Genomic DNA, 12,218 nt, shown 5'->3' with positions numbered 1-12,218 from the left:
TTCTTTTTCTTCTGGATTTAAAGGTATATTTTTCGTGTTGATATGATGCTTAAAGTAGCGTTTGATCACTCCTTTACTTTTGAAAGAAATGAAAATAATGATGGTAGAGCGAACAGGCTCCTCGAAAAGTTGTTTCATATAATTAATTTATTTTATATATATTTTTGTCTTTGTTACCATGAAAAAAAAAATAAAAAACATTCTAATTCATTCATTATGCATGTATTCTTTTCATCTGATTTCTTCTAAAAACACTACCTAAACATAAATAATTTTGAGTTTATTCTTTAAAAATTATAAGTTTAAATTTTATAAATTGCAGAATTACTAGAAACTTAAATAATTATTAATTTTAAAATTTATAGAATTAATTGAAAAATATATAAACTAGTTTGGATAGTATCATTAATAATAAAAAATTGGGATTTCCAACTATCTTCGCCCATCAAATTTGTCCCTTGTAAGGCACTTGATAAAGAAGATTTTTGCTGTGTTCCATCATTATTATTTGATCTTGCTTGTTCTATTCATGTTAAAGGGATTAAAAAGAGTGATAATTGGAATTTATTCTGAATAGAATTAGTGTCCTTTTCTATAGTTAATCACGAGTAAAAGCCCTGTGCCCTAGCCGTTGGACCTACCAACTTTGTGACTCGTGAATCCATAATGACATCGGTGGACATTATGAAGAACTTGTTAGAGATTTTTGTTAGAAGTTTGATGATTTTTTTCTGTAATTAATCTTATATTTCAGCTATTGATTTAATAGATGAAGGTTTGTTATGAATACAATTTCAAGTGAGTTTTTAACATATATATATATATATATATATATATATAAGATTTTAATACTATAGATGTATATATGCTTTGATATCATGAAAAAAATTAATAAATGTAGGTATGCTAAGAAAATTAATAAACTTGTTAGAGATTTTAGTTGGAAGTTGATGATTTAATAAATGTAAGTATGCTATGAATATATAATTTCAAGATAATTTTTAACATATATATAAAAAAATTTAATATTATAGATGCATACTTTGATATCATGAAAAAAATTAAACGGAATTGTAGTTTTGCACACCCTTTTCATAGAAGGGTTATGTTTTTTTTATATATTAATTTTGAATTTTTATTGCTTGATTTTTTTAACAATAAACAAATACTTAATATTACAAAATTTGGTATTAATCAATATCGGATAATTTTTATGGTTTAATCATATTTAAAAAAAAATTAATTTTTCAAATTTTAAATTATTATTTTCATGTTTTTTATTGTTTAAATATTTTGGTGTTAAAAATAAATTTCAAAAAAATATAAAATATTTTTAAATATTTTTATATAACAAACATCTTAAAAAAATATTTACCATAATCTCAAACAAAAAAATAAGAAAATACAAGAAAATAAGTTGGAGGAGTTAACAGTGCATGAGACGAACGATGGAAAACGTGATTTTAAAGAACTAAGTTGAAAAGAAAAAATGTACAGTGACCGAAGTGCCAAATAATAAAAACCTCAAGGACTAAGAGTGAAAGAATGGGCTATGAACAGTATGCGAAGGGAGCTACAAGGCAACGAGCTATCAACAATGAAAAACATGTCTGTTTTAGTTTATTTGTTAATGTTAATTCCTTGGACTTGGGCTCTGCTGTTATTTGCAATGGAGAGATTTATTACATTGGGCCAGATAGAACAAGGCTATCCTGTAAAGTGATCCCATGGCTTTGGGCTCTGAAACACCTCTCTCTTGGGGTGTCAATGGCAGTCTTCTTATGAAATCTGGTAGTTTTGTTTGATGTTTACCAGAAAACGGAAACGGATAAGAGAGGAGGGAAAACAACAGTCACTCAAGAATGGCATCATTAGCAACATCAACACTCGTGTACTCTACTCCTGTTAGAATCAAAACTAGTTCAAAGCCAAGGTCAAGTTCAAGAACTTGCAAGAAAACAGTCCCTTTCCTTGTTACTAGAGCAGACAGTTCTTCTCTTCTCCTCCATGCAGCTAAGCACACTGTATGATTATCATCCCTCATTTTTTTTCCCTTCGAGGAGCATGCAAGTTTTCCAAAAAATTTATACTCTTTATGCTCTTTTCTTCATCATTGAATGTATGTGTTCAATACCGAGAAATTAGTTTCTGTTCTAGCTTTGAGCTGGGACTGCATTTTTTATTCGTTTCTTGATCTCAAGTGTGGATTTCTTGAAATTGGTTTGATTGGGATTTGTGTTAGGACTTTTGGGTTACAATCTAGAGTCTAAGAATCAACAAGAGACTGAGAAAAGAATTGATAATTCACCTGCATTGTTTGTGATTTTCCATGCAAATGTTATCTGGGGTGAATTTACAGGCAAATTCGTTTCCATGTTGATTTTCTAGGTTGATAAACACATACAAAGTGGCATGGTTGTTGGTTTAGGGTCTGGACAGGCTTCTGGTATGGCTATACAGTATCTGGGTCGGCTACTCCGAACTGGGGCTTTAAAAGATATAGTTGGAGTACCCATGTGAGTTCATATTCCCAATTTCCTGACATTATCAATGATGGCATTGTCTTTTTCACCATTCAAATAGGTTTCTGTGCTGCTTGATGAATCTATATGATCGCCTTTTTAATGTATACTCGAAGATTAGAGAGCAGAGTTCAATTCCTACCAACTTGTCTTAGTTTCGTCTTTTTTTTTTCTTTTGAAGAAAATTTATCATGACTCAATCTCATAGATAGATAGTATGCTATATACATATATATATTCCTGCGTGGCCTTGCCTTCAGTCTTTATTTGTGCTCGAGTCTCGTTATTGTAGATGATAGCTCACTTATACAGTTATACATCTGTTGTGTTCGGCTTTCACTATCTTTTAAAGATTTTGCAGTAGTCCTATCCATTCTTTTGCTAGAATGTAGATCTTCTTTTCATTTGCTTCCAGGTCTGTAACAAGTGCAAGTGAAGCAGCAAGGGCTGGCATCCCATTGGACGTATACCAAGATAGTTCTCAAGTGCGATGAAGTTCTGATCATTTATCAAAAATTCCTTCTTATTGATATTTCTCTAGTTCAGTAGAATTTTTATACATTTGCAAGTGAAAATCATGAAATAGTAGCCTGGACAGGAAGATTTGAAAACTTTCTAGGATCAGATTAGGTTGTGTTGTCAGAAGTTGATAGATATGAGAAGAAAATTTCTATTGAGAAGCAAGAAAGGAAAACAAATCCCTTTAAGAATTTGTACTCTAGTTATAGCAACGCTGTCAGTGGTTCGTCGAGTCAAGTGGTTCTAATCTGTAACCAAAAGGGAGACTTGAGTGGCTGCTTATGATAAAAATCTATCTACGCAGATGTGGTGACTTTGGTCTAGCCACGATTACATGGAGTCACTTGCTTAGCGTGCCCCTACCTTTGGGTTAAAGGGTTCCTCATCCATCATGGGTGGGTAGATCAACAATTTGTAGTCGCTCTTTTGCCTTCCATAGTTTTGACTGTTCAAATATCAGAAATCTTGGACCTTAGTCTTGTGTCACGTTCAAGTTGCTGTTTTGTAGATTGATTTTGCATTTGATGATGCTGATATTATAGAAGAAGAAACACTTGTTGCAATCATTGGACGTCAGAAATCACAGAGAGACGAGTCCATCATTCAAGAGAAGGTAAGTCTAGCTTTTGATACTATAGGCATCTGATGGTAATTTTTCTAAACCATTTGTGGATAAATCAATAATCAAATGCATCTACTGAGAAATTGTTCTGAATTGATATCTCAAAGTTGGTGTTTCAGTATCAAATTCTGACTGGTTAGCTTTTCCTCCTCCTTATCTCTTGCAGTCAATACTCAAAGCAGCCAATAAGCTCGTATTCATGATTACAGAAAACCAGTACATGGGAGGTCTTGAAGGTTCTATTCCAGTTTTGGTTCAAGCTGTAAGCCATAACGATTCTCATACATGTGAAGCATCAACTGCTGCAACAGGAGATGGATGACCTGACTAACACTTGCATCTATATTTCAGCTCAACTGGATGGAAACTGCTGAAGAGATTGATGATCTATTTTTAGGTGATGCAGAGGTATGAACTTCACAACATACAACGCAGTGCCACTAAGTTGATTACCTATCAATTAATGGCTAAAAGATTAGAATAGAAGGCCATTTCTTCAAGTAGCAGAAAATTTTACTTTCCTTGTAAAAACCTGAATTAGGGAAGTATAATTGGGGAATAATATCACCTGGACAACAAGCAGTGATCTATACCATGGTAGAAAGCATGCATTCTATTTACTAATCTCAGTACCTTCTGATGTAATCCAATGAGAAATTTTGGTTCTCAATTATGTTCCTGCCTAAGGAGGATCGTTGCTGCAAACAGTTTTAGGCTATACCAAACAGGCTCTCTTAACTCTCAATACTTTCTGATGAAATGATTTTTATTGAACCCTTCCTAGATGAAACAACAGCTGATTTGAACAAACTAAATCATGCAATAAGGGTTCTTGAAATATGGAGTTGTGATTAGTAGCTTCATTCATACTGTAATGCCCAACTATCACCTTCCTTCTTTTGCTTGGCATTCAAAGGTATGGAGGAGATCATCGATAGGACAAGCTGGTCCAATGGGGGGCGATTTCCCTTTCATTACAAGAGAAGGTCACAACGTTCTTGATGTCATCTTCACATCTCCAATACAAAGTCTTGGTAGGTCTATAATCATGAGTTCTTCTCATTCTAATCTCTGTCCATGCATTAAGTTACTCTTTTCCACGACCGCACACTAATCCTAATCTGCAGCTGAAGTAGCTGAAAGTCTTGATAAAGTTGATGGCGTTGTTGATCATGGAGTTATTTCCAAGTTCCCGTTAGTTCTCTTCTTGTCTCCCTCCAAACTCTTACCTGTTTCCTTATATTTGTTTTCTTGTGTACAAGGTTGTAACAACGCAGTTTAAAGCAAAATCATGCCAATTTTTTCACAGCGTCCACTGTGGAAGAGTAGATCTGTCTTATTAAACCTGGCCCGGCCTGGTGAGTCAACTTGATGACCCGCCGACCTAGGCTACGCTTCAAATTAAATTGGATGGGAATAGACCTGGCATGCCCAATTAATCCAATCAAAACCTCATTTGACGTTCTTCCAAACCATCTTTGTTTTAACTTATTAAAAAATAAAAATTAAAAACGAAGTTTTGATTTGGCTCGGGTCAAATCAGATTAACATGCCCGGCATGTAATTGATGCCTTGGTCAGGGTATAATAACTTTGGGGTGGACTACATCACATTTTTTTAACTTCTCATGTACAAACCTTTGTTTTTATGGTTGCTTTCCTCAAACATGTGTTTTCAACTGATAACTATGGGACTTGTCTTGTTGCAGATGCACTGTTGTGATTGCTGCTGAAACTGGAGGTCTGAACATTGTTCATAGATAGTCTCCTAGTGTGGGATATGATTCTTGAGTCTGCTTTGTACAGAAAATTGAGCAAAGAAAAAAAAAATAAAGTGAAATTTATATATCCTGTTTTTGGACCAAGGTTTAACTGTATTTAAGGTAAGGTTTAAGCTGATATGTGCCACAAGATTCTTCTTTTGTTTAAAGCCAGTATTTAGTATATTTGAATTTAATCTAAACTATTATTTTTCAGTTAATGCCCCAAGACTTACCCCAACAGTTATCGAAACCAAACCTCGAAACCAAACCTCGGGTTTGTTAGGTCAACCTATATACTAGCAAACTCAATATATATTTATTTTAAAATAATATTTTTAAACTGTTATTTTTCAGTTAATGGCCATAAGACTTACCCCCCAGCAGTTATCGAAACCAAACTCGGGTTTGTTGGGTCAATCTATGTACTAGCAAATTCAATATATATTTATTTTAAAATAATATTATTTTACATTTTTTTAATAACTCGAAAAATATTTTGAATTAATAAAAATTTCAAAATTAAATTATAAAGCCCTCGTGAATTTAACAATAATAAAAAAAACTTATTTTTTAAAAACAACACATTTAATTGTGTCAACATTATTAATGAGAATTTTTTAATAACTTGAAAGATATTTTAAACAAATAAAAATTTTAAAATTAAATTATCAAGCCTCGTGAATTTAACATGATAAAAAAAACTTATTTTTTAAAAATAACACATTTAATTGTGTCAACATTATTAATAAATATATTTGCTCATTGGATTAGATGCCATTCCCCTATCATAAATGAGCATAATTCTCAAGTAAATTTTCTTAGAATCTTCAAATATAATTATTTTATTTTAAAAAAATATTCATACAGGTTGACTTTAACCTCCATCAACCACATGGCAAGTCACGGTGAGGGAATAAACATATTACCTAGAAGGTGCATATGAACCCACCCACTTGAATTTTAAGTCCAAGAAAACAGTGTCTCCCGCTACAGCTCACCACGGGACTCGGTCAAATTATCAGTTCATCAAATTAACATTGGACTCGGTCGTAATTCACACCTACTCCCATAATTAAATTATTATTAACCATTTAGGGTGGCCAGTCGTAAGAATTTAAAACTAAATTTTTTTTTTTATTTTCAGGTTTGAATTCTGGAATTGATTATATAATAATTATTAGAATTTTACATAATTATTAATTTTAAGATTTATAGAATTAATTAAAATACATATAAGTTATTTCAGATACTCACATTAAACTAAAAAAAATTATTATATATTATAAACCTTCTAATTTCAAGCATCCATCTAATAAATGCTTAGTTTTTTAAGAAATTTAAGTCCATCATTCTGAAGAATTCATTAAAAAAAATTAATACATCAAGTTTTGCACATCGTATATTATTATAATAATATATATTTTTTGAAATGTTTTTGAAATTTATCTTTTATACTAAAAAAGTTTAAAAATATAAAAAAATTATTTTTAAATTTAAATTTTAGTAAAATATTATCTGCATCATCATGTTCTTAAATGACATCTTGATTTACACACGAACTACTAGTCTAAGATTGAATCCCAATATTTAAGGTGTAATTCAATTATGTTCCTATTAAAAGTTTACTCATTACACTTTGGTCCTATATTTTTCACTTTGTGTATTATTACCTTGGCTTGTTTCTCACATTGGCCCCTCCGATCATTTCACTACACCTCCGTCACTGTTTTGAATCGTTAATTTATTTTTATGGGGAAAAAACAAAATTTCAAGCAAGAATTCTATTCAAAGAAAGTGAATTAGAAATCACTCAGCATTTTAAATGTTATCAGTTCTTCTTGTGGCTCAAAAAAAAAAAAAAGAAATGGAAATAACTCCACTGCCTGTCTGCATAAGACATACATAGCTTTATCAATAGAATACATATTGAGGGCGAGATCAGGGCTCTGTTCATGAGTTGTGTGAATTAGCTCAGATTAATCCATATCAATTCTAAACAGTATAATTTAAAGATTTTAAATGAAGTTAGATGTTATCTTAACAAAATTAAATTAAATTATAATTGAATTACTTAGAACATAAGTTAACTCACCAAATTGAATTGATAACATGTGTCAAAGTTAATGAATTAATAAGATTAATGAGTTACTATCTTAATCCATCAAATCAAGTCGAATTAGGTTTAATGGCACTATATATAATTAATTCAAGTATTTGTAAATTTACATTTAAAAAAAATAGCAAGATTTATGTATTTATTTATTAGATACAAGGATACTCGAAACCATATTGTAGACAAAAAAAAAAATTTATCATTTGAGCTATAGATAACTATAATTTAGGTGTTAAGTGAAAAAAAATTAATCTAATCAATAGGTATTAAGTGAAAAAAAAAATAATCTAACTAATCTGTGAATTGGGATTTGAAATCCTGATTGAAGCTGTTTTTGTATTAGGGTTTGATTAAAATTTAATTTTTTATTTAAATTTAATTTTTTTAAAATTTCTTTAAAATTACTGTAACATGTTAATATTAAAAATATTTTTAAAAAATAAAAAAAATACATTAAAAATAATTACTATCAACATCTCAGCGCGCTCCTTTTCAAAGAAAGTACAAACGTGAAACATTAAAGGGGGTGGAGGGGACAGCACTTAAAGACTTTAGACACTGCTCCTGGATCTCATGTTAGATTGTGCCTGCTCTGTCTTTTTTTTTTTTTTAATCTTCTTTTTGGAATGCTGCCGGCCATTGAAAAAAACAAAGCTAATTATTTCTGGTTAATTAAATTTTATTAAGTCATAGAACATAAGATAAAGGAAATGGAGTACATGTATTTCATGTTCGAATTTTGCCCTAGTTTGTCTCATAAAACAGAAAAGAGGGAAGATGAAAAAAAAGTAAATCTAATTATATTTAGTTGATATCTCAAGATATATAATAAAAGAAACAAAAACTAAGATGTAAAATGAATTTATTTCTGGATTGTTTTGAAATAAATTTTGATATTTTTATTATCTTCAACTTTTATATCTCAAAACACTGCAGTAATTAATTAAGCATTACTCCATAAATCTTTGAAAAAGAGGCTAAATTAGAGTCTCCTAATAGAGAAAAAAAAAATTATTTTCTTCATCCATTACACAGGGATTAAGATCACTTTGCCCTTTTCTTTTAATTTCCATATCCAACCTGGTTTTTTTTTTTTTTGTGCTTCACGTGCTATTCAATAACTTTAAAATTATATTTAGGGATTATTTTTCTTCATGTTCATGTTGCTTTAGCCATTTTATGTTATTCCCGGATCGAGCTATCATCTTTGGTTTAATTCTTAGTTGAAATTCCTACGCAATCTCTAGAATAAAAAAGGGAATAAAGTTTACATAGCAGGCAGATTATCCAAAGTTGAGATTCAAAATCTTTTCACATGAACTGATCTTTTAGATCTCTTTCATGCTGGTTTCAAAATATATCAGCATGTTGACGTTAGTCTAGTATATATCTCCAGGAAGTCTTTCCAGTTTCGATTGCAAGAACAAAGATGGAGAAAGGAATAATCACTCATATATATGAATTCCCAAAAAAAATGAGAGGAAAATATATGATTTGGCTAGAGGTTTTTGTCTGTCCAAAGTATTTTCCAACGCAGAAACACATGATAAAAAGCATAGTATTGATACCTATATATTGGGTTTAGAATATTCTTTGATTACATATGATCAAATCCAAGTATTTAAAACCTTTTTAATCTTATTTTAACATATGATCATTAACATCATGATGAGCTAATGTTTTGTTTTTTTTAGAATATAATTAACCAATAGATTAACAGATCAATTCCGATAAGTTTGATGATAAGCAGATTAGTTCATGCTAGATATAAATTAAGCAATAAAAAGGATGATCAAAACTATAATTTTTCAAATAAAGTTGTCATTTTTATGATGTCTAGTTGCATGTATCAAATACTTCGTATACATTGATAATAAAATAGATGATTATGAAATTAAATAAATAGATTAGATCTCGAGTCTGAAAGGTTATTAAATTAATTTTAATATATTACGTCTGCGTGGGGTAATAACTATATGCCAAGTTTTATTACTTTTGTCCTTTTTCTTGTAGATCTCAGTTACTTCATCATGTTATGGTTCACGTTTGACTACTAGATTATTGGCAGGCAGACACTGCGATTTTAGACCAGCACCACACCACTCATCTTTGCCTATATGAACCCACCATTCCGTCCTCTGTAACCTCAAATCTTCACAAGCTGCTCCCAAAACTATCGAACAGATTCTTTAGCATAAAAAATAGTCATGGGGGTAATATGTTTATTGCTGTCCATGGTTCTTTTGGTCCTAGCACTAGCTATTAGCATCTTTGCTTTCAAGCACTCATCCCACAGTGCCAAGAACCTGCCACCAGGGAGCTTAGGGTGGCCTATCTTCGGCGAAACGCTTGATTTCTTGTTTGGTAAGCCTGAAAAGTTTGTTTCCGACAGGATGAAAAGGTACTCTTCTGATATCTTCAAGACTAAGATTCTTGGAGAGGAGACTGCTGTCATATGTGGCCCCAGGGGACACAAATTCCTTTTCTCCAATGAGCTGAAGCTCTTCACTGCCTTTCGACCTCATGCGATGCAAAAGATTTTTCGTTCCTATCAAGCTGCTGCTCCTGCTCAAATTCCACGCGAAGCTGAGTCGAAAATATTAAGGTCGCCAGGGTTCTTGAAGCCTGAGGCATTGGTCAGGTACTTGGGGAAAATGGACTCTATCACACAGCTGCATATGCAGACTTACTGGGAAGGAAAGGATGAAGTCAAGGCCTTTGCTCTTGCTAAGACGCTGACTCTGTCTCTTGCGTGTCGCTTTTTCTTGGGCTCGGATGATCCTGAACGTATAGCTAGGCTTGTCAGCAATTTCGATGATATGACCTTGGGGATGCATTCCATTCCTTTAAATGTCTATGGAACAACTTTTTACAGAGCTAACAAGGCTGCAGCTGCAATCCGCAAGGAACTACGAATAATAATCGATGAGAAAAGGGCTGCTATGTCCAAAGGAACACAGGTGCAGGATATACTAAGCCACATGATCTTGGCCACCGACCCTTCAGGCAAACACATGGCAGAGGCTGAAATTGCTGACAAGATCATGGGTTTACTAGTTGCAGGATATAGTACAGTGGCTACTGCTATGACTTTCTTTATGAAAAATGTTGGAGAGAGGCCTGATATTTATGCTAAGATCCTAGCTGGTAAAGAAATCATTCTCTCCTGTTTTTGATGATTTTGAGTATCAACTCACACACACACGCATATGACTGTCATGTTACTGATCTTATCAATGGCCTGTGTTCTTGAAAACCAGAGCAAATAGAGGTTGCGGCAGATAAAAAGGCTGGAGAGCTGCTAGGTTGGGATGACATTCAGAAGATGAAATACTCATGGAATGTAATGTATGAAGTGATGAGGCTCACACCCCCACTCCAGGGAACTTTCAGAGAAGCCCTAACTGACTTTACTTATGCAGGATACACCATTCCAAAGGGATGGAAAGTATGTGATAGATTTTGTTCAAGTCCACAATTGTTTGCACTGCTTTACACATCATGCTTTCCACTAACTCTTGATTTGCTCTACATTTGCAGATATACTGGTCTGTTAGCACAACAAACAAGGATCCACAGTACTTCCCAGATCCTGAGAAATTTGACCCATCGAGATACGACGATGAAAAGGCTTTTCCTCCGTTCACATTTGTGCCTTTTGGAGGTGGCCCTAGAATGTGCCCTGGAAAAGAGTATGCTCGACTAGCTATTCTGACTTTTGTTCACAATGTCGTGAAGAGGTTCAGGTGGGAGGTAGCATTTCCTGCGGAAAAGATCGCTGGTGACATGATGCCGACCCCTGAAAAGGGACTTCCAATTCGCCTTCAGTCACGCCAAGCCGACAGGCTGGCTTCCTTTTAACCATTACCTTTCTCTACTGTCAAGATTGTAGCTTTCCACCCATAGACCATGTCACCTTCTTAGTTTCTCGCAAGACCCTGACTCCAGCACCATTGAGTTTATAGAAGGGGTTTGGAAGTGTGGGGATTGTTGTTTTTAAAGTTTTTGTTATATTAAAATATATTTTTTATTTTTAAAAATAAATTTAAAATAAACATTTTTAAAACAAATTTTGCTAAACGCAACACCAGGGCTGGACAAGGGAGGCAGCCCAAGATTTAACTATTTTTTATTCTTGAATAAAAAACCCTAAAAACTGCCATTTTACTAAAAAACAAAAGACTGAGTTTTCCTATAGACCTGATTGCTATATCCCAAGTCTGACTTTATTGCATGTGTACAAATTTTTTTATTTTTTTTATTTATATGGGGTGTCCGGGCCAGCTTACGCGCACTATGATTAATCTCCACAGTCCACTGAACATCCTGCAAGCCCAGTAAACAGGTAAGACACCGCGGGGTGACAGACGTGCATGGTGAGGTTTGAATCCAAGTGCAGAGGAAGGGAACAAGCTCCTCCCACCACTAGACTAGAACCTCACTTGCACGTGTACAAAATTTTCTTTGTACAGCTTCATGTGCACTGTCATTTTACTAAAAAAACAAAAGACTGAGTTTTTCTATAGACCTGATTGAGCTATATCCCAAGTCTGACAATTGAAATTTTCTAAGATCGGACAGAGGGCCTGCTAACTTCATGGTTCCAACGTAAAACGAGAATAGAATTGCTTCAAAAAGGTTGCCGGATTCTAAGATCTCTACAATTGAAAAGGAGAAAAA

At 33.0% G+C, this 12,218-nt stretch overlaps 2 protein-coding genes across 3 annotated transcripts; both read left to right on the top strand.

Moving 5' to 3' along the window:
* Nucleotides 1–1,744: 1,744 nt before the first annotated feature.
* Nucleotides 1,745–5,619, top strand: LOC105136785 (NagB/RpiA/CoA transferase-like superfamily protein). 2 transcript variants are annotated; one of them, XM_011042260.1, is made up of 9 exons: nt 1,748–2,024; nt 2,389–2,516; nt 2,938–3,007; nt 3,550–3,654; nt 3,830–3,925; nt 4,015–4,071; nt 4,580–4,697; nt 4,791–4,857; nt 5,372–5,619. In XM_011042260.1, the coding sequence occupies exons 1-9, from the start codon at nt 1,863–1,865 to the stop codon at nt 5,424–5,426; spliced, it is 858 nt and encodes a 285-aa protein (XP_011040562.1). In that variant the 5' UTR covers nt 1,748–1,862; the 3' UTR covers nt 5,427–5,619. The 2 variants fall into 2 exon arrangements, with proteins under 2 accessions (XP_011040563.1, XP_011040562.1); XM_011042261.1 differs by lacking the exon at nt 4,791–4,857 and having other exon boundaries at nt 1,745–2,024.
* Nucleotides 5,620–9,566: 3,947 nt separating this feature from the next.
* On the top strand, nt 9,567–11,521 carry LOC105136784 (beta-amyrin 28-oxidase-like). The gene is made up of 3 exons (XM_011042259.1): nt 9,567–10,685; nt 10,799–10,986; nt 11,079–11,521. Exons 1-3 carry the CDS (start codon nt 9,746–9,748, stop codon nt 11,397–11,399), a joined length of 1,449 nt encoding a protein of 482 aa, XP_011040561.1. The 5' UTR covers nt 9,567–9,745; the 3' UTR covers nt 11,400–11,521.
* The last annotated feature ends 697 nt before the right edge of the window (nt 11,522–12,218 follow it).

This window comes from Populus euphratica, unplaced genomic scaffold, assembly GCF_000495115.2.
Source record: "Populus euphratica unplaced genomic scaffold, PopEup_1.0 scaffold62.1, whole genome shotgun sequence".
Taxonomy (NCBI): Eukaryota; Viridiplantae; Streptophyta; class Magnoliopsida; order Malpighiales; family Salicaceae; genus Populus; species Populus euphratica.
The sequence above is the reverse complement of the archived record's forward strand: the minus strand, read 5'-3'. Positions and strand labels throughout refer to the sequence as shown.